The 22,985-nt window shown below is 40.8% G+C and overlaps 2 protein-coding genes across 2 annotated transcripts in view; both read right to left on the reverse strand.

Moving 5' to 3' along the window:
- Positions 1-22,985, reverse strand: part of LOC121635704 — a 39,701-nt gene that overhangs the window by 13,065 nt on the left and 3,651 nt on the right. Inside the window, exons 5-17 of the mRNA XM_041979007.1 lie at positions 20,382-20,669; positions 20,010-20,303; positions 19,354-19,395; positions 18,854-19,192; positions 18,464-18,760; positions 18,258-18,372; positions 16,250-16,297; positions 16,063-16,089; positions 15,826-15,873; positions 15,728-15,754; positions 15,611-15,646; positions 15,489-15,512; positions 15,363-15,401 (exon numbers count right to left, since the gene is read on the reverse strand). Of these exons, the coding sequence (XP_041834941.1) occupies positions 15,363-15,401; positions 15,489-15,512; positions 15,611-15,646; positions 15,728-15,754; positions 15,826-15,873; positions 16,063-16,089; positions 16,250-16,297; positions 18,258-18,372; positions 18,464-18,760; positions 18,854-19,192; positions 19,354-19,395; positions 20,010-20,303; positions 20,382-20,669 (1,624 nt within the window). The remainder of the gene's footprint in view (positions 1-15,362; positions 15,402-15,488; positions 15,513-15,610; positions 15,647-15,727; positions 15,755-15,825; positions 15,874-16,062; positions 16,090-16,249; positions 16,298-18,257; positions 18,373-18,463; positions 18,761-18,853; positions 19,193-19,353; positions 19,396-20,009; positions 20,304-20,381; positions 20,670-22,985) is intronic.
- On the reverse strand, positions 767-2,354 carry LOC121635705 (sialoadhesin-like). The gene is made up of 4 exons (XM_041979008.1): positions 2,061-2,354; positions 1,580-1,957; positions 976-1,260; positions 767-885 (listed from the first exon to the last, which is right to left on the reverse strand). Exons 1-3 carry the CDS (start codon positions 2,101-2,103, stop codon positions 1,025-1,027), a joined length of 657 nt encoding a protein of 218 aa, XP_041834942.1. The 5' UTR covers positions 2,104-2,354; the 3' UTR covers positions 767-885; positions 976-1,024.

Consider the following 22,985-nt stretch of genomic DNA (forward strand, 5'->3'; position numbering starts at 1 on the left):
TGTTATTAGGAGCCATTGTGGAAGGTCCAAAGAGCCACTTGGAGCTCTGGAGCCACAGGTTGCAGACTCCTGATTCATGGTAAAAACTACAGCTTTAAACCTTGTTGTACACCAGTGGTTCTCAAATTGGCGGGCGGGCCCCCTTGGGGGTGTGCGGCAACAGGGTGGGAAAATGTAGCAGACAAACTAATGTTTTGACAACTTGGTCTCTTGGAAACGTTATATTCCACACTCCAGACCACTTGGTGGCAGTAACTGCCAACCGCCAAAAACTATAAAGAAGAAGAACTGCAGACCAGAGTTCAGGGTTTACTGAACGGGTAAAAAGAGAGAGAGAGAGATGGAGAAACAGGTAACTCGGATGAAAGAGGGCAGACATCTTGCTGTTGGTTTAACAGTATGTTTCTTCTTACATAGTAAGTTACATATAAAAATTAGACTTTTCTTACCAGTTTATCTTGGGTCAGGATTTAAAATGTTAAAACCGCCAGCAATGTAAAACATATCTGTGATCATTGAACATTTCATTGCAGAAGTGCCTACTAATAGTTTTTCATAAGGAAAGTCATCTACACTCACTTTTTACTCGTAGAGGGATGCTTGTTTGCTGTGAATTTCTTTCTGTGAATTGTGCAGAGCACATTAGAGCTTTTCCATGGTCCTTAGCTGATAATTTGAGTGTCAGTGTGGAAACAGTCTTCCATGAAGTCACCCCGTTGAGTAGCACCTTGGTAGTGTGGGTGGAGGCTGGCATGTCCTCGTAGTTCCATGTGAGAACCGGTATATGATGAGGGCACGTGTAGGAGGCAGTGCAGGTTACTGGGCTTGCAATTCCCTCAAGAAATTCATTTGATGCAGGGCTGATAATCAACGGGGAAAAGGAGCCTGAGATGCAAACGGTAAACAAATGGTGAACAAAGTTAAAGGTCAGCATGAAGGATAAACAACTTTTCTTCTTGCACGACCGTCACTTACATTGTGCATCAAACGGTTTAGAATATTTAGCTGTTCGACCTCCAGGGTGTCATACAGAGCACTCCACAGTTTGACGGTCTCGCTGTATGACGAAAGTTGTTGTCAGGGTAGTTGTAGTGCCATTTTTCATGTGAGTATGCTGTATGTAGTCGTCTTTAAGTGGGATGTTGAGACTCAGAGCCGGGGGATTGGTGGAACAGGTATGAAAAACGGAGCACTGCACAGTTACCGACTTTCCCACCTTCATGTCTCCTGTGATCGTAATCTTTGGATCCTCTGCCCTGTCTTTACAAAAGAAGTGTGAAGGATTAAACCCACATATATTAAATGTCCCATATTATGCAAAATTCACTTTCTAAAGGTTTTCTAACAGTCATATGTGTCCTCATAGCCTGTGTATGAGACGCAAAAATGAGAAAATTCTGTCTCTTCTCTTACTTGGAATGGCTGAAATGAAGAACCACGACTGAATTTAGGGGATAATAAACTTTGAAAACAATGTTGTTGGACCTCTGACACCCATATGAAGTTGTTGAAAGTTTGCATAATATGGGATCTTTAAATTAACAATCAGCTGGTAGTCAAAGTTCAAGTGATAACTTACCCACTACTTCAATGGTCACAGTTTTCTCAAAAAATCTGTAGGTTCTTCTCCCAATATGGTCTGGATCAACCCAAGGATAAAGCCGCTGTCCGTTGTCAGACCTCATCACTCGTTCTATCTTTAGAGTGCAATTTTTAGGAGAAGCAATGACACTTGTTCTTCCTTTGAATAAGGAAATCACATCTGATGGGTGCCAGTTATCAGAAGCTAAAGGATAGCCTATGAACCTGTACTGGTACCAAACAACACGATCTGGTCTTTGAGGTGGATTTGAAGTGTAGTCAAAAGAACAAGGGATGACGAGGCAGGAACCCAGCAGTCCTTTGATTCTACTTGGCAAATCTACAGACCAGGCCAGAGACGCATCAAACGCACATGCTGCAAGAGGACCATGAAGCAAAGACAAAACTAGTAAAGTCAAAGTTTAGATCTCAGACAATATTTTATACTTGAAAAGTAAAAAAGATTAAAAAACGAGTACCCAGAACACAGAGGTGCAGGACAAATACGCTGAATCCAGACATCTTATGGTAAAGAGTACGGCATAACTAAAAATGAAAAAACATGAAACTTGTGTTTGTATCATAGATCAAAGTCCAGAATCAAACAGCCAACATTTGTAATGTTAAGACGTAAACTTGGAATAAATTTGCATAAATTAGAGAAGTTAACTAAAAGCAGCAGAGGCTCCATTTCCTGTCTTGGTCTTCAGGCTTGAACACATCTGAAGCACATTTCTGGCATTTCATTAAAAAAAACATGTTTTTTTGATGCAGTGGTTCTCAGACTTTTTGAACCACGACCCCCAAGGTACCATACACTGGTGTCTCGACCCCCACCCCACCCCCAACAATAAGTGGTTAACAGTGTAATATGGGTCTTTCTGCAGCATCCTCTAAAAATAAGGCTGGAAAATGTCAGAAACTTCATAAATAAGGAGAATAAAGCGGTTTTTGGTGGATTCAGTTCACTGCTGTAACAAAGCACCTACACGCCCAAACTCAGCTTCTCTCGCTGATATTATGCCCAATTGGATTTTTTGAGAACCCCTGTTTTAATGTACAAGACATTCAATTAAGACTGTTTTTTGGAGAAAATAAAAGTACATAAAACAGCAAATAAATAAACAGAACAAACACATGAGACTTAATGCAAGCATTTCCAGCTTTATATGTATACCTCCTGAAAAATAATAAAGTATTATTAGCATATGTTATCTGCTTGATCCTTTTGAAAACATTCTGCTTTATTAATATTTTCTAACAAATTTTAATAAAGGAAAACAAAATTGACAGCAAAGTAAAGTTTGCAGGAGAAAGTTGCAGCAGAGTTTTATAATTAATTGCAAAAGTGATTAAAATCATAAGAAATGTGAGTGAAAAATAAAGCAGTAAAGTCTATAAAGCACAAAGTAGAATTTGCCTGAAAACTTTCTCATTTCCAGGAGGAAATACTTGGGTGGTCTTATTTCAACAATATTTATATGATATGGAGCAGACCCCTAAAAGTTCTGTTTACCTTTAGAGTAGTAACACACGATGTAACTAAAACATGACACCCTACCCGTTACGAGTTTTGAGCTACGGTGTCTCTGAAAGGACAAACAGCTCAAAAGCTAACGTGGGGAATATACAGTACAAAGGTGCCATCTACTGGTGCATTCCTGTCTCTACCTTACAGTTACAACGCCATGTAGAAGATCTACACAATAGAGGACGGCGTTGTAACATAAAAATACTTGGCCTACCTGAATCTACAGAAGGGAACAATATGATCGCGTTTCTACAAAGAGAGATCCCCATGATGCTGGACTTGGACCCGAAGTTTCACACGCTGGAGACGCCGCGAGCGCAACGTGTCCCCGCTGGCCTGCCGGACGTGGCCGAGGAGAGAAGGAGCGACCGCGGCCCGTTATGGTTAACCTGCTCCGCTACCGGGATAAGGAAGAAATGCTCCGTGCAGCCAGGGAGAAGAGGCAGATCTCACTGTGGGGAGCGGAGATAATGTTTTTCCAGGATTATTCGCGGCAAATCATGGATCGAAGCAAGTTCAAACAAGTTAAAATGCAGCTGAGAGACAGAGGAATAGAGTATTATATATATATATATATATATATATATATATATATATATATATATATATATATATATATATATATATCGTCGAAGCCGATGACGAATATTTACCGTATTGTATAACCTTTTTATTCAAGTTTCTATTATTGGTACAATACAGAGAAAAATAAAAAAATAAAAAATAATAAAATTCCCTTTTAGGGGTTTCCCTTTAAGTGGGGATTAAAAGACTAAAATATAAGAAATAAGTCTAAACTAAAAGTTTCAATGGGTGATTCCGCTTTCGCGGTCTAAGTCTTCTCTAATAATAATAAATCTCCCTTGGTAAAAAGGGCAAAATCTATCCCAGCAAAGGGGTAAAGGTCTACAAAAATCTAACAAAATCTCTGTAAAAAGTCCCTGTAGAATGCCTCCTACCTTCTCTGCAAAACCTCCGTAAAAATCTCCGCAGAATCAAGTCTCTTCAAATTATCACTAGTATATATACACAACTCAAAACCATCCCATTTGGTACCTTCCCTCTAGCAGATAAGAAACTCAAAACAATCCCATCCGGTACTTTCCCACTAGCAGAAAAAACAACTTAAAACCAACCCACTCATTAATTTTCCATCATCAGAAAAATATGTGACAATGTGCGTACATGTGGTGCGCATTCATGTGAATGTGTAACCTGTCTGTTTCTACAGTTTACAGAAAGGCTGCTTTTTTAATAATGTTTTATTTATATAGCACCTTTCATACATAAAAATAGCAACTCAAGGTGCTTTACAGAGAGTAAAATCCCCCAGAACCCCAACCCAAGAGCAGCAAGCCCACCCCCCGCCCCTTCCCATCAAACACACAAACAACACAGAGGGTAAAAGCAAGTTAAAAGGACCAAGGAAACTCTGTCATAAATTCTGGGGTCTTGTGGTGTGGGGAAACACTGAGATAAAACACTGTAAAACTAAATCTAAAACAATCTAAAAACCAACCCTGGGTATAAAAGTAATATTACTAAGACCCATAAAATAAGAGAACCCTTGAAATAAGAGAATACAAAATGATAAAACAAATACATAAATGATAAATAAATAGAAGCTGATTACAGCCTGTGTGTTAAGAATAAAGAAATGAATAAATACAATAGTAATAATAAAAGTAATGATTAAAATGCTAAACTAAAAAGGTGGGTCTTGAGTCTGTTTTTAAAAATATCCACACTAGGTGCTCCCCTCACGTCCTCAGGCAGGCTGTTCCACATACGAGGGCCGTAGAAATAAAAGGAGGACTCGCCGTGGGTTTTTGTTTTTACTCTGGGAACAGTTAAAAGGCCAGTACCAGAGGACCTGAGGGGTCTAGTGGGCTCATAAGATAAAAGCAAATCAGATAAATAAGGTGGGCTAAGACCATTAAGAGACTTAAAAACCAATAAAAGAATCTTAAAATCGATTCTGAAGCTGACGGGGAGCCAGTGGAGAGACTTTAAAATTGGTGTAATGTGGGCCCTCTTTCTGGTCTTTGTCAACAGATGTGCAGTTGTGTTCTGTACAAGCTGCAACTGGTTCAGGTACTTCTTTGGAAGACCAGAAAGAAGAGCATTGCAGTAAATATATATATATATACAGTACAGACCAAAAGTTTGGACACACCTTCTCATTCAAAGAGTTTTCTTTATTTTCATGACTATGAACATTGTAGATTCACACTGAAGGCATCCAAACTATGAATTAACACATGTGGAAGTATAGTACATAACCAAAAAGTGTGAAACAACTGAAAATATGTCATATTCTAGGTTCTTCAAAGTAGCCACCTTTTGCTTTCATTACTGCTTTGCACACTCTTGGCATTCTCTTGATGAGCTTCAAGAGGTAGTCATCTGAAATGCTCTTCCAACAGTCTTGAAGGAGTTCCCAGAGATGCTTAGCACTTGTTGGCCCTTTTGCCTTCACTCTGCGGTCCAGCTCACCCCAAACCATCTCGATTGGGTACAGGTCTGGTGACTGTGGAGGCCAGGTCATCTGGCGCAGCACCCCATCACTCTCCTTCCTGGTCAAATAGCCCTTACACAGCCTGGAGGTGTGTTTGGGGTCATTGTCCTGTTGAAAAATAAATGATGGTCCAACTAAACGCAAACCGGATGGAATAGCCTGCCGCTGCAAGATGCTGTGGTAGCCATGCTGGTTCAGTATGCCTTCAATTCTGAATAAATCCCCAACAGTGTCACCAGCAAAGCACCCCCACACCATCACACCTCCTCCATGCTTCACGGTGGGAACCAGGCATGTAGAGACCATCCGTTCACCTTTTCTGCGTCGCACAAAGACACGGTGGTTGGAACCAAAAATCTCAAATTTGGACTCATCAGACCAAAGCACAGATTTCCACTGGTCTAATGTCCATTCCTTGTGTTCTTTAGCCCAAACAAGTCTCTTCTGTTTGTTGCCTGTCCTTAGCAGTGGTTTCCTAGCAGATATTCTACCATGAAGGCCTGATTCACACAGTCTCCTCTTAACAGTTGTTCGACAGATGTGTCTGCTGCTAGAACTCTGTGTGGCATTGACCTGGTCTCTAATCTGAGCTGCTGTTAACCTGCGATTTCTGAGGCTGGTGACTCGGATGAACTTATCCTCCGCAGCAGAGGTGACTCTTGGTCTTCCTTTCCTGGGGCGGTCCGCATGTGAGCCAGTTTCTTTGTAGCGTTTGATGGTTTTTGAGACTGCACTTGGGGACACTTTCAAAGTTTTCCCAATTTTTCGGACTGACTGACCTTCATTTCTTAAAGTAATGATGGCCACTCGTTTTTCTTTACTTAGCTGCTTTTTTCTTGCCATAATACAAATTCTAACAGTCTATTCAGTAGGACTATCAGCTGTGTATCAACCTGACTTCTCCACAATGCAACTGATGGTCCCAACCCCATTTATAAGGCAAGAAATCCCACTTATTAATCCTGACAGGGCACACCTGTGAAGTGAAAACTATTTCAGATGACTACCTCTTGAAGCTCATCAAGAGAATGCCAAGAGTGTGCAACGCAGTAATCAAAGCAAAAGGTGGCTACTTTGAAGAACCTAGAATATGACATATTTTCAGTTGTTTCACACTTTTTGGTTATGTACTATACTTCCACATATGTTAATTCATAGTTTGGATGCCTTCAGTGTGAATCTACAATGTTCATAGTCATGAAAATAAAGAAAACTCTTTGAATGAGAAGGTGTGTCCAAACTTTTGGTCTGTACTGTATATATATATATATATATATATATATATATATATATATATATATATAATCACTTCCTTCTCAGTCCCACATGGCAGTAAACAAGGCTTCATTTAGTTTAGTACTTACGTAACTTAAAATAAAATCATATGACTTACAGTAAATGAAAAGTGAAAAGCAGAGGATGTGAAGGGAGGGGCAGAGGAGAGAGGGAGCGAGGAGGAGAAGTAGGGAGACGCTGAGGGAGAGACGGCGGAGTGAGACAGACAGAAGTAGCAACCCGAGACACGTCCAAAACCAGCTTACCGTCCAGTTTTTAGACGCATCCAAAACCAGCTTACCGTCTGGTTTTTAGACACGTCCGAAACCAGCTTACCATGGCAGGCCAGAGCTGCCACAATTACGCCCCTAATCTGTCACGTTTCACCCAAAGAACGGCGAAAAAAACGCCGTGTTTACTGACAAAACGGCGTTTTTTTCGCCGTTCTTTGGGTGAAACGTGACAGATTAGGGGCGTAATTGTGGCAGCTCTGGCCTGCCATATACAGTCCGGTTTTTAGACACGTCCAAAACCAGCTTACCGTCCGGTTTTTAGACGCGTCCGAAACCATCTTACCTTCCGGTTTTTAGACGCGTCTGAAACCAGTTTACAGTCCGGTTTTTAGACACGTCCAAAACCAGCTTACCGTCCGGTTTTTAGACACGTCCAAAACCAGCTCACCGTCCAGTTTTTAGAACGGTATCTGCGTCGCCATAGCAACCAGCTTTATGAGAGAAAGATGTGGACAAACAAACATTCTAAAACACATCAACATTCACTCAAACCACAGGACAGTGTCATACATGCACATACCAACATAAACATATCAGATATTTATTATAAAATCTGCTTGTTCCTGTAATCTAGAAAAACAAGTTATTATAAAATTAACCAGATTGTACGACTGGACCCTGAAGGCCACTGCTCCGGTATCACCCCTGTGAAAGCAGCATCATCAGCAGCATGATAAGATGAATTCATGTGGACACGGTGATAATCTTCTCCACCTGTAAAAGTTTATCCCAAAATGTCACAAGGGTCAACATCATGTTTGATTTTCAAAATGCACACACACACATTCAAAAGAGATTTAGTGTAGACGTCTTTTCCTGGAGGCAGATCCACATCATCAGTCCTGCTTATCAGGAAAATAAAGGTGTTTCTGGTTAATAACATCAGAGTAGCAGCATTATGAAACACAGCAACCATCCCTGTGTGGAAGCAGAGCAGCGTCCTGGAGAAAATCCTGCTGGAAGGAAAAGGTCAAGTAAAGTCAGTCAGTTCGTTCAGGTCAGTCAGAACTTTGTCAGTTACGTCACTCGTTCTGCAGAAAAGCCAAATCAAAGCAGGTAGATTTTCCCTGCATGTAGGAGGATCCTTGAAGGCCAATATGGCTTCGTTTTGGAAAGACATGAAGTCTGCTGGAGTTTTCTTAATCAATTTATTAAACTCCAAGATGATGTGGACATTAGGCCAATATGAATTTCTATTAATTATGTGTCCATCATGCCTCATGCCATCAGCCTGATTTTGCTCGAGCAGCTTTTTCTCTTTTGTTCTTTTACAAATCTTTTATTTTTATTTTACAAGAGAATCAGTTTAAAACATCCATGGATATCAGATTATTATGAAATAGTTTGTATTTTCTCCCGGCACCTCTGTATTAATTCTTACAGTGTACTTTCCCATTTTATTGCAAATAACAACAACAACCAAAAACTATTTTATCTGTATTAACGTAGGTTTGTTGAACTAATGTTTCAAGTTTCCTTTTTTTTACTTAAACTAATTTTCATCTGGTTAGTTGCTGACAGTTAAAAGAGGAGCTTCTTTAATTTGCTTTATTTTTTTTACCATTTATTAATCACCATTTTCTCTAAGGGATTTATTTATTTTCCTCTAAGGAAACTGTTTATTAATCCATCCTCTTTTTTTTCTTCTTCTTCTTTCTGACAGATTTCAGATCTTTAGTTTGCGTGATTGAAACATAGATCAGACCTTCAGTGTTGATTCTTAAAGTAAAATCGTATGTATTTTTCTTCTTTTATATATGTTTGAGACCTTGATCTCAAAGAGCCATGTTATCTATTTAAATTTACCAATGAGCCATGACAGATAAATACCAAAGAAAGTCCTTCCAGTTTATGTGGATGTGGCTGCTAATAACCCCTAAATGCAGCATGTTATGTTCACACATGAGATCACGGGTCAAAGTTCTTATGGAGCCTTTTTAAGAGCAAAATGAAGCTCTTTCAGGTTTATTATAAATTATAGATACCAAGATATTTAAACCTTAACTTAAACCAAATGTGAGCAAAAATAAAATAATCAGGACCCAGAGACACACGAGCAGTTTTGGTGCAAATCACACACACACTTAAAGTTGTGAGGAAATCAGGAGACTTGCAGCTTGCATCACCACAGAACCAAGCAGGGAAACTGCTGTTCGGTATTTATATAAATACACATGAGGATCAGCATGTTGGTATTTCTTCCTCTGGCAGGAAGGTTTTACTCTCTCACTGCTTCAGCTGTAGGAACGAAAGAGAAACCATCTTATCAGATTCTGGGTCAGCGGTTAGACGGTAATCTGGAGGAAATATAAATTCATGTGTCAGTGAGTCACCGTTAGGATGCATCTGAAGGATCAAATAAAGAAAATATTATTTTCATCTGGTTTTACTCATTTCTCTTTCTTTTAAAACAAGGAGCCGATCAGTGTTGGAGACCTGAGGAAAGGTTGCTGCCACCAGCTCGCTAAACATGTTCTCTGTTTTCTAAACAGACAGGGTTAGTAGCTCATCATGTCATGTTGTCATGTCGTCAGTAGCAACAGCTACTTCATTGCAGTGAGCGTGTGTGTGTTTGTTCATGTAAATGTGTGTGTACATGTGTGTGTTTCTTGTTCCAGCTGTGAACTCGTCTTATGTGCAGACCTACTCTAGAACTGAAGCTGTGTTTCCTTTCCTTTTATAATTAAAGATAAGATGTGTTAAACTTCGGTGTATTAACAGAGTTTTGTATTAAATCATGAACTATTTATGGTATGAAATCAGAACGTCTCACCATCAGAGTCACGTGGTCACATGACTGCTTCCATCTCCGAGTCAGCTCTGCCGGGGATCAGTCAGATGGCAAACCGCCTTTTCACTTTATGCCCAATGACCCTTCTCACCACATGGATGTTCTGTCTCTGGTCAGCAGACCTGGATGGTTTTCCAACCTCTGGCCCCCACCACCCACCTCAGCCCAGTGGCCACGCCACCACAGAAACTGGGCCGGAAAGGTCACACAGTTTCCTTGTCTTGTTTTCTTGTGAGCGTTGGTCTTGTCCTCTAAATAAAAGGCATGATCAAAGCAGATGTTTACATGTCCATCAAACATCTGGTTTCAGTCTCTTTGAAACTCGAAGCAGAGGAACTCTCTGGTGGTAATTGCTGGAGATCTTGAATCCTATAGAGCATCAGGTGGAGCAAGTAGGAGCAGGTGGAGCGGGTAGGGGTGGGCATCAGTCTCAGTTCGTAGGACATGGTGGTGATAGAGTGTTTTCTTATATCAGTGGGTCTCTGCTGACTTTTATCCTGGCGGAAGAACTGAGTCGGGTCAGGTCTGCAGCCTGTGAGCTTCAGGAGAGGAAAAGGAGAAAAAGGAAAATAGGGTTAATATTTATTCTACAGAGTGTGTGTGTCTGAGGAAAGTTGCAAATGTTTCCCCTCAGAGATTTGATAATGCTAAAAAAAAAAAAAACCTTCAATGTGTGTGTGTGTGTGTGTGTGTGTGTGTAAGCAAAAAGCATTCTTCATTTCAAGCAGTGTCACTGAACTGTCCTTGTGCATATATTGAGCGTTGTGAAGCAGAGCAACACATTTTCTCAGACTGATCAGATTATTTGACAGCTTGTATATTTTCTCATGAAGGATGAGAAATGGAAGAAAAAGAAAATGTTCTCAAAAACTGTTGTTCTCGAAGTCAGTTGTCCGTACGCCTCTTGTGTAGAACAGACTTATCAGTGCCATGAATTTAAATAAATGATTGAACATGGATAATGTACTTGAAACAAAACCCTCTGGCTGTTTAGTAGGTTTGTTTTCTTCGTGAACGTCTTCACAGACTCCGAGTAATAAGTTTACCCGGCCACTCTTACCCGGTGGCCTTTTCCACCGGGGGACCTCTGCGGACACAGAGGGATTAACCAGCTGCAGGCCTGTATCCCGCATCTACCACCTCGTACGCCCACACGGCCAGACTCACACAAGCCCAGACAGACCACTCTGTCTCCCAAACCAGCTTCACAGCTTAATTAAACAAGATTCTTCCTACTCACCAGACTTATTTCAGACTATATTTTGGTTCGTTGATTCCAGAGGTGAGTTCAGAGAATCTTAGCGAGGGGTCCCCCTTTCAAACTGGAGGCTGAATCATGTTCAGGTTGATCAGACACACCGTCGCTTCGGTTCTCCGTAGTCACTCTCGGAATCCTGCCATAGACAACGCCAATTGTTATAGAAAAATTACCAAGAGTCTGAAAGAGTAAAAGTAATTAGAAGATTTATTACAGGAGAAGTATAAAATACAAACAGTTTTATTTGCAAGTTGAGAGTGTCATACAAACTCTCATGAAATCCATAGAGATTCTGGCTCTTGCATCATTAACATCAGTTTTTATTCAACCTGGTTCCAGCTGAAGATCAGTCTCTCAAACTGATAGTAGGAGAAAGGGAGATTGAAAGGCGCCATTCTCGCCCAATCAGGCTGCCATTTTCTAAACAAACGTTTTCTATCAGCTGCCTTTCAGTCTCATCTTTCTCCCACGTCATGAATCCGAAAGAGTGGTCAGCCTGACCTCACATACAATGACCCAACAGGAGAATAATAACGTCAATGTTCTATATCAGTAATGTTCTATATCAGAAGGAAAAGAAAACACACGTCATGAAATGTAATTGAGAATAAAAAATTAATAAATGCATTTTACAAGTAAAAGAATGATTACACTTGTGGCTATTCTATGAGTAAATATGATTAATTGCCATATGCATTAAAATTACTTCCACAGGATACATGTTCCTCAAGGACCCATAAAATTGAGTGTGGGGTTCCCCAAGGATCAATTCTAGGACAATGCATGGACAAGTTTTTATAAATCCTGCTGAGTCATAAGCCGAATTCACAACTGTCTCAATATAACTGTTTTTCACAATTTGAGCGAGTGGCAGCATGTAGATGAACAGCAGTGGCCCCACGACGGAGCCTTGGGGAACTCCACAGGTTATTTTGGTTCGCTCAGACTTATAGTTACACACGTGGACAAATTTGCTGGTACCCTTCGGTTAATGAAAGATAATTTTCAATGGTCACAGAAATAACTTGAATCTGACTAAAGTAATAAAAAAATTAAAATTCTATGAAATTTAATCAATGAAAGTCAGACGTTGCTTTTCAAACATGCTTCAACAAAATTATTTGGAAAAAAAAATAAACTCATGAAACAGGCCTGGGCAAAAATGATGGTACCCCTAGAAAAGACTAAAAATAATGTGACCAAAGGGACATGTTAATCCAAGGTGTGTCCACTAATTAGCATCACGGGTGTCTACAATCTTATAATCAGTCAGTGGGCCTATATATAGGGCTACAGGTAGTCACTGTGCTGTTTGGTGACATGGTGTGTACCACACTCAACATGGACCAGAGGAAGCAAAGGAAAGAGTTGTCTCAGGAGATTAGAAAGAAAATTATAGACAAGCATGTAAAAGGTAAAGGCTATAAGACCATCTCCAAGCAGCTTGGTGTACCTGTGACTACAGTTGCAGATATTATTCAGAAATGTGAGATCCATGGGACTGTAGCCAACCTCCCTGGATGTGGCTGCAGGAGGAAAACTGATGACAAATCAAAGAGACGGATAATACGAACGGTAACAAAAGAGCCCAGAAAAACTTCTAAAGAGATTAAAGGTGAACTTCAAGCTGAAGGAACATCAGTGTCAGATCGCACCATCCGTCGTTGTTTGAGCCAAAGTGGACTTAATGGGAGACGACCAAGGAGGACACCATTGTTGAAAACAAACCATAAAAAAGCCAAACTACATGTTGACAAGCCACAAAGCTTCTGGGAGAATGTCCTATGGACAGATGAGACAAAAATGGAACTTTTTGCCAAGACACATCAGCTCTATGTTTGCAGACGGAAAAATGAAGCATATGAAGAAAAAGGCAAGGCAAATTTATTTGTATTGCACATTTCATTTACAAGACAATTCAAAGTGCTTTACATAAAACATAAAAACATTACAGCAAGGTGCAGGGAAAGAAAAAAAAGAAAAGAAAAACAAAGATTAATAAAGATAAAATTGATTACATAAAAACAGCAGGAAAAAGCTCAGATAACAAAATAAAGTTAAGATTTCAGCGTAAAAGAACCAAATGCAGATCTGGATTTCTAAATAAAAACTAGTGAAATGCAGCAGAGAAAAGGTGGGTCTTCAACCTTGCAGTCATTTTCTCTTTCACCTCCAGTTCTCATCAGGATCAGAGTGGATCCTTCCATCTCCCATCAGTTCTCTGGCTTTACTACACATTTACTACTACTACTACTAGTACACATTTATATGAATCAACATCAGTATTCAGCCATGCTCCACCCCATTATAACCAGTGTCTAATACAGCTCATATGACCAGTACTCATTCTAATCAACGTTGCCCTTTTTTTCAGACCATTTTAAAGAAAATGGTCTTTTCTTTTATGAATTTCTCCGAAGTGAAATAAGGTTTAGATCAATCCTTTTCTCCAACATGTTCACAAATTAATTAAACAAAAAAGCATGAATATAGAATAATAACATGAACTTGAGCCTGGAAGCGTTATATAAGCGATGAGGCCGAGTTGTCCCTAAAGCGTTCAAAAGTTGGCATACACACCGCAATCCTGCAACAAATTTAATAAAAAAAACTGGTTAGTTTAAAGTTTAACATTTTCAGAATGAAAACATACATCAACTGAAGCAATTATTGACTCATTAAATGGTCAGAAAATGTCATGAGATTTTGGTTTTCAGGTATTTGATTCAGAAATTGGAACTCTATATCATCAGAAATGAAGGACAGGAACCTCTAGACCAGGGGGTCTTTTACAGTTCAAACTGGTCAAGGGCCCTTTCGGATATTAACATTGTATTGGTTTAATTGATCTCACTTTTGGTTTAATTTGTATTCAATAACTAAACCAAACCCACTTGCAGTTTAATGGCTAAAACCTTGTAAAATATGACATGATAAAAAATTAAAGGAAATCTAACAAACATTACCATGAGACCATCAGAAAGACATTTATGTCATGTGTATGTGAATCTGCACATACAAGACGCCCAATAGGCTGCTAACCCATGGAATAAAATCAGTCTGGCTTATAAACATAAAATCCACTAAATATTTTATTTAACTTCATCAATAAAAAAATGGAGAGACTTGAAAAAACTGATGGGAATTTGATCAATAAACCGTGTGGAGACGTACAGTAAGTATCTTTAGAATATGTTCAGCTTTGCTTTTGCATTCCTGTTAATGGTCCAAATAATACTTGACGAGGGAAGTATGGATTGATGCTGTATCTACTCTGGCTTGGGGAGTCTTTAGGTAGAACCAGGGGTGGGGCGGATGAGAATGCAATGGGTGTTTAAGGAACTACATCATATTAAACTGTTTCTACATCTTAAATGTACTAAATAAAATAGGGGGGATTTCTACAAATGTTGGATGTTTAGTTGCTGGATAGAGTTAGCTAAACTCCCTACAAACTTCTTGGCTCTGCCTTGTTACCTCCATTTACTAAACTGTACTTAATGAAGTGGATTGTTCTTGGGCAATATTTTTGCATTTTAGGGGGCATTGGGACCATTTTTCATTTAAATACCTCGTTTGCTTGATAATATCTTGTCTTCTATTAAGAAGTTCCACAGTTCGTGGCCCTCAAGGCCCTTAGGTACAAAACTGAAAGTTTTTTGTGGCCTTCTAGGTGGAGCTTGAGGCCCATGCATGGGCCATGGCCCCATGTTTAAGTACCACTGTTCTAAATAATGTTAAATTGTTAAAACACTGAATCTGCCTGGTCACAAATATTTGTAAGTACCTTTAATTTTACTTGCAATCACCTGAGTGACTAGATTTGGAATTATTACTCAGCATGGAGCTACTGACCTGAGGTGTGGCTGGGGCAGCTCTCCTCGGTTTGCTGTATTAAACACAATGTTAAAGAAAGCAGATGATTAATATTAAACTAAACAACAAACAGCATGTAATAATAAGTGACGGCTTTGTTACTTTTTTGGAGAAGGAAAGCGCTCTTTGGAGACACGAGGCTCACAGATTACAGCGTTGGTGTTGTTTCTAGGAGCAGAAAGAAATAACATGAGGTTTGTTGTCTCAGCTTCTGGTTTTAGGAAATGAGAGACACTTACAAATAGCTGACAGTGAGGTCAGCTCTGTTGTCGTGGTGTCTGAAATAACAAGAATTTTATTTGTTACTTGCTATTTTCCATCAATGTTTGGTGTAGAGTTGTATGAGAGGAGTTTGAAAACAGTACCTTGAAAATCTTCTCCAGAACGAGCTGTAAAAACAAGAAAAGCAGGGTTAAATATTTCACTTATTACACAGAAACTTTAAGAATGATTCAAACTAAATTCAGCAGCAATGAAAAACATCTACCTCATATTTTGCCACCCAGCTCGACCATCATCGGATCTATTTAAAAGAACAGAGTTGGAAGTATGAAGGATTTTTGAGTGAGGACTTAAACCAAATGTTTGATTTGGACTTTCTTACCTAGAAATCCGGTTCCAGATTGACCTCCTGTGTGGCAGAAACATTATTTGTTAGCATGAATCAAATAAATTTGTCCACGTTGGACACTGTTTACATACCGTTTTTCCGGCCTGGGAGGTTTCTGCTCGTCTCCATGAGGGTATCTCCTGGACAGTTTAATAAAGAGAGTTTTTTTCTTTTACTAACTTAATTTTAAATAACAAGCCTGCTAAGATGTAAAGCATTTTGTGTTGCTTTGTTTGGGAAAAGTGCTTTATAAATTAAATTTGATTGATTGATTAATACAAAACAGCCAAAAGATCACGGTCTTAAGGCAGTTTCCACAACAGTCTTACCTGGACATTCTGTCCCAAAGAGATCTCCTGAAATTTCAGTACAAAACATCATTATTATTTAATGGAAATTAATTAAAAAATAATATTTAAAGAAATATAACTACATTTTCCATAATTATTTCTGCAGTTTTTATGCTTTATGATTTTTTAATGGGTTTACAGTTTGAATATAGATTTAAACACATGCCTTTTCTCTGGTCGAGGAGGTGGTCTTAGAGCGTCACCAGTATTTTTCCTGAATGTTAACACAAAGAAAAAATAATCTATAAATACATTTTCAGCTAAAACACATTGATAGATTATTAAAAGAAAAATAAAAACAGCTTCTCACATCAATTGATTATTAATTAACTTACACTGCCTGTCCAAAGCAAAAGGTCACACACTCTAATATCTAGTTGGACACGTGTGATGGTTTTAGCTTTGCTTCTGCAACGTCACAAGATTTATTTCCATCCTTAGTTGAATTTTTTTTTCATCAAGATCTTGTATTGATGATGGAGAGTCCGACCACTGCTCAAAGCCTTCTCCAGCACATCCCAAAGATTCTCCGTGGGGTTCAGGTCTGGACTCTGTGGTGGCCGATCCTTGTGTGAAAATGATGTCTCCTGTTCCCTGAACCACTCTTTCACAGTCTGAGCCCCATGAATCCTGGCACTGTGCCATCAGGGAAGATGGAATAACCTGCTCATTCAGTATATTCAGGTAGCAGCTGACCTCATTTTTTGGACACATAATCTTGCTGAACCTAGACCTGAACCTAGATCTGACCAACTGTAGCAACCCCAAACCATAGACTGCCCCAACATGATGTATAGTAGACACAAGGTATGATGGCTGCATCACTTCATCCTCCTCTCTTCTCACCCTAATGCTCCATCACTCTGGAACAGGATAGATCTGGACTCATCAGACCACATGACCTTCCTTCATTGCTTCAGAGCCTTTTTCTCCAGTTAGCCTCACTGATTAGTGGTTTTCTTATGGCCACACAGCTGTTAAGTGCCAATGTCTTGAGTTTCCTTCACATTGTTCGTGTGGAAATGTTCTAACTTTTACTATTAAACATGGTCTTGAGTTCTACTGCTGTTTTTCTTCCACCTGATTCCACCATCATTCAGGATGTTTTTCTGACCACATTTCTTCCAGGATGACGATGGTTCCCCACCATCCTTCCAGATTTCAATAATGCATTGGACAGTTCTGAACCCAGTTTTAGTAGTTTCTGCATCTCTGATGATGTTTTCTCTGCTTGATACCGATGATCTGACCCTTCTTAAACAGACTAACGTATTTTCCACAATCACAGGATGTGTCTTTCCACATGGTTCTTTAACAAATAAGAAGCTTCTCATCAGTGGTGTGCACAGAGACACTAGATGGTGCTAGAGCCCGTTGTCCTCTGGACCGAGTAAGTTCCCTTTGCAAAGTTATTATTCTTTTATTGTGTACACTGCACTGTATGTGGCCCATGTTGACATGATCATCAACTCAGAGTGAGCACTCTATCCAGGTGTCGCCCCCTGCAGCTCAGGTTGTAAACAGAGATGCTGCAGAAAATTCACATAAAAATGACTTATATGAAGTCAGTAGGGTGTTCGTCCAATGTAGGAATACACAGTTTTATATCAAGAAAACAATTGTGCAATCATTGGAGGACTTATACGCTAACTGGCTGTCTAATTTAGCAGTGACGCTAAATGAGGGCAGTGCATTCAGTATTGTGTATGTAATGTTTAATACTATTACTGCTACAGGGGGACCTTTTATTTGAAATGCACCTGGAAGAACTATATCAGGCAAAGGAAGGACGTAGCTTGACTGTATGAGTGTGTGGAGCAAAAAGTAAATAAATTAGAAGGCATGACGATGCTCCCAGACGACTGTACCTCATTTCATTAATATAGACAGATAGTCACAACAGTTGGGTTTAAATTATGCTGCATAATTAACACTTGCAGTAATTTATTTGTCAAACAGAAAAAATAGCCATCTGCCTTGTTGTAATGTCAACAAGTCTTATTCATACTGTTTGTCTCTTTTCATTTGCATCAGTTGGGTTTAAATAACTTGTTGCAGCTGAAAGATGACTTCCCATGCAGGAATTATCCAACAGGAGGCTCTGACTTGTTTGCAAGCTCATGTGCCCACTTTTTGTTTTTGTTTTTTGGCCAGACAGTGTATAAAGAATTTACCTCTTCCTGTGGATGTGTAGTCCAAATGCTGCAGCTAAGACGATGAAGATGATCCCTAAAAGTGTGACTGGAAAGACAACTGGAGCAGAGTTCCTAAACTGGAACATCCCCGTTCCTGATGGGCAGAAAAAAACATAGTGAGAAAAACATCCAATTATGTAAAATACTTGCATGACAAACACAGGAAAGATAAATTGTACACTAACCCTTCACAGTTAGCATGGCCGTGCTGGCTTGTTGCTTCTCTCTCCAGAAGATGGCAGTACAGGTGAGGCTTTGGGCTCCGTCTCCTCCAGCAACCACAAAAGTGATGGTGGACGTTCTCTGCCAGACGCCTCGTGACAGCAAAGTGTCCGAGACCTCACTGCTGATATTAGGGACACTCCATGAAAACTCTGGAGGATGTGATGGACACGTGTGACTGACAGAACATGAGACAGTTACAGATGAACCAGCATCCACTTCAGCTGGAACCGAGGACATCTCTGGTTTATCTGGGGAAGCTGAGGAAGTAAAAGAGTAATAACAGAGTTAAGATGCAAATAAACAAAATAAATGGAACAATTCAATCATGTAAATAAAGATTAATTCTGGACCTTTCATGATAATAAAAACACAACTATTGTTGAATCTGTATTGATCATCCCCTCTCTCTGCACCGAAACAGAAAGGCCCATTGTCAAAGGGTTTGATGTCATCAATCTCTAGTGAGCAGTTTCTTTCCATCAGATCTCCCAACAATCTGGTTCTGTCCTTAAAATGATCCATAACGCTGCTCCGACCGTTGTGGAAAACAATGTCCCCGTTTTTGTTGGACCAGATGCCGCGGGTCATGGGTTCAAGGTTGTGGTCCTGGAAGCTGCAGGGAATAACCACACAGGAGCGGGACAGAGCGCTGAAGCTGAAAGGAACGTCCGCAGCCAAAACCTGGAAATCTGTGAAGAGAGAGAGGAAAGGAAGGGAGATAGCAGGACGTCTGGGGGAATGAGATGAAGCTGGCTTGGATCGTCCTACAAATCTGTGTTTTATCTGTATCAGTCAAAGCTCTGATCATGAAAGAAAACTTAGTTTTAAGATAAATGAAAAGTACACCCACTTTCATCTTTTGATGGCTCTACTTCAGCTGGTTTCTCATACTCTGGAAAACAAAGAAAGACATGAGTCAGGTCATAATTACATCTCCTCACGCCCTGCTCGGAGACCGATGACCATGCAAATGGAAAACTATGAGGCGGTGGCTAAATCCCCCGAACAGAACCTCTGAACATGGTGAATTAATGTAGTTTGTTACAGAAACTTCTTCAAACTTTCTCTGTAGTAAACAATAAGTTTTTGGTCTCTTTAAAGGGACAGTCATTCATCATTTCATCATTTGAAGGACTTAATAATGTCTATGTGATGAACTAGGGGTGTAATTTTATCTGGAGTATAGCGGGACGCCCCACACCGTCTCTTCATCTCCAGCTACGTGTTTACAAGCTGGTAGCGATGAGTACAAATGTAAGTATATGTACTCGTTTTAAAGACATGTGGAGTCCGTGCATCCCTGTTTTTAAGAAACATTGGGAACCTTGTGGGAAAAGAAAATGTAACCTGAAAGTGGCTCCTTTAGCCCCCCAGACAGGCTGTTTTCTCTTTGTGCTGCTGGATTGAGACATTTATGAAAGTGGCCTCATGAGTTAATTCTATTTTTGCTAGAAAGATATCCACATCTTATCAGTTTAACTTCATGTGTGACGTGTAAAAACATACTTTTTACATGCAGAGTTGTAGAGTCCGAGGTCTCCCCACTGATGAACTGTGCAGTGCAAGTCAGAGGTTTTCCATCATCATTCAGGGAACCGATGAATGTTAGATTTGACTCCGTCGTGTATGTATTCATGGAGGTTGTTTTGCTGTTTAATGAACTCTGCATGTCTCCGTAGTTCCACACAATGGTTGGCGTATTTTTCTTGCATTTGTAGGAAACAGAACAAATGACAGACTGTGCTATGCCCTCTGTTGTTTCACCTGGTGGTTTAACCATTTTGATGTCTTCGTAAGGACCTGAGCACAGATGCGATATTGAGATTAAAGCCAAAGAGCAATTCAACTATATAACACAGCATCTTGTGATGTTCTTACATTCAACGTCAAGTGTGAGATCAGTAAAGGCCGTCTGACCACCAGGGTGGCTGACGGTACACTTCACACTCTTGTCTTCTTCCGCTACGTTCCAGGTCCGCTCTATTGTTCTTTCCCAAATCCCATCTGATACCAGAGTGTCCATGAGGTGGTCTGATCCAAGGACACCGTTCAGAGACAGAGTTGGAGGATTAGAGATGCATGTATGCTGCACACTGCAGGACAATTTGCTCTGTTTTCCCACTCTGGGGATACCAGTGATGCTCAGCTGTGGCTTCTGTGCTTCGTCTGTGAAAACAAAGCAAAAAAAAAAACTTTTGTCTGAAAGGAAACAAATCCTCATTTAATTTACAATTTACTTGTTTATCTTCACCAGCAAACTAAAAAAACTGCCCTATCATATCTTTAATCTTTCCAAAATCAAAAGTTAAACAAACTGCAGTCATGAATGATGTCTCTACACTTTCTCCTAAAACAATAACAAGTTATTCTGCATGTAGGATTTCACTGAGTTCAAGGTTTTATTCTGTTTAGATCTATTTTGATCATTAGTTGGATAATGTGGGAGAATTACTGACATCTAGTGGTAAAGATGGGAAATTACTTCAAACGCAGAGATGTGAATGTGTCGATGGCCAAATTTATGCAGATATAAACTTATTTTTGTCTTTGAGTGGATCCAGTGGCCTCAGCTGCAGCGATGACTGCACTACAGGTAACTTCTAAGTTCAATGGATGAGTTGTTGAGGTGATAAATTGAGCCTGGTTGTTCTCCTACGGTTAAATGGAACCAATAAATAGAATTTTATGATGTCTAATTATATATTATGTAATAGAATTTTAAATTGAAAAACAAAATCTCTTCTGACACCACTAGATGACAGTGTAGGTGTTCAGCAAGTTTCAGTTACACAAAATTGAGTATTAAGGTCAAGACGACCAAATATGTGATGTCATCATATGAGGACGCGGGTCTCAGGAGGTTAAGTTGGGGTCACGCGTTACTGATGCATCAACAACTTGCCCAACATCTGCAGACCCTGAAACTGCTGCCATGATAACACGTAGCTGCTCTGTAAAAAAGTTTTATTGTTAAATGATCTCGTGCGTAATACAAAAATACAACAGCTGTACATTTCAGCTCTTGTTTGGAAACTTCTGTGCAGAATAACTTGGAACACTGTTTTCTGTAATTTTATTAAATGAGATCAAGCCCGGCCACCCTGCGGAGGAAACTCATTTCGGCCGCTTGTATTCAAGATCTCGTTCTTTCGGTCATTACCCACAGCTCATGACCATAGGTGAGGGTAGGAACGTAGATCGACCGGTAAATCGAGAGCGTTGCCTTTTGGCTCAGCTCTCTCTTCACCATGACAGACCGATGCAGAGCCCGCATCACTGTGGACGCCGCACCGATCCGCCTGTCGATCTCCAGCTCCATCTTTCCCTCACTCGTGAACTAAACCCCGAGATACGTGAACTCCTCCACTTGGGGCAGGACTCTATTGCAGACCCGGAGAGAGCACTCCACCCTTTTCCGGCTGAGGACCATGGTCTCGGACTTGGAGGTGCTGATTCTCATCCCAGCCGCTTCACACTTGGCTGCGAATCGCTCCAGTGAGAGCTGAAGATCACGTCCCAATGAAGCCAACAGAACCACGTCATCCTCAAAGAGCAGAGACCCAATCCTGAGGCCACTGAACTGGATCCCCTCCACACCTCAGCTGCGCCTAGAAATTCTGTCCATAAAAGTTATGAACAGAATCGGTGACAGAGGACAGCCTTGGCGGAGTCCAACCCGCACTGGAAACGATTCTGATTTACTGCCGGCAATGCGGACCAAGCTCTGACACCGGTCGTACAGGGACCTGACAGCTCGTACAAGCGGGTCCGGCACTCCATACTCCCGGAGTACCCCCCACAGGAGTCCCCGGGGAACACGGTCAAATGCCTTCTTCAAGTCCACAAAACACATGTAAATTGGTTGGGCAAACTCCCATGCCCCCTCAAAGACCCCAAAGAGGGTGTAGAGCTGGTCCACTGTTCCACGACCGGTACGAAAACTCCACTGCTCCTCCTCAATCCGAGGTTCGACTATCCGACGGACCCTCCTCTGCAGCACCTCTGAATAGACCTTACCGGGGAGGCTGAGGAGTGTGATCCCCCTGTAGTTGGAGCACACCCTCCGGTCCCCCTTTTTGAAGAGGGGGACCACCACCCCAGTCTGCCAGTCCAGGGGGACTGTCCCCGATGTCCACGCGATGCTGCAGAGGCGTGTCAACCAAGAAAGCCCTACAGCATCCAGAGCCTTAAGGAACTCCGGGCAGACCTCATCCACCCCCGGGGCCTTGCCACCAAGGAGATTTTTAACCACCTCAGCGACCTCAGCCCCAGAGATGGGAGAGCCAGCACCAGCTACCCCAGACTCTGCTTCCTCATCAGAAGACGTGTTGGTGGGATTGAGGAGGTCTTCGAAGTATTCCCTCCACCGCCTCACAACGTCTCGAGTCGAGGTCAGCAGCCCCCCATCCCCACTGTACACAGTGCTGACGGAGCACTACTTTCCCCTCCCGAGCTGCCGGATGGTGGACCAGAATCTCCTCG

The sequence above is a fragment of the Melanotaenia boesemani genome, chromosome 24, assembly GCF_017639745.1.
Source record: "Melanotaenia boesemani isolate fMelBoe1 chromosome 24, fMelBoe1.pri, whole genome shotgun sequence".
Classification (NCBI taxonomy): domain Eukaryota; kingdom Metazoa; phylum Chordata; class Actinopteri; order Atheriniformes; family Melanotaeniidae; genus Melanotaenia; species Melanotaenia boesemani.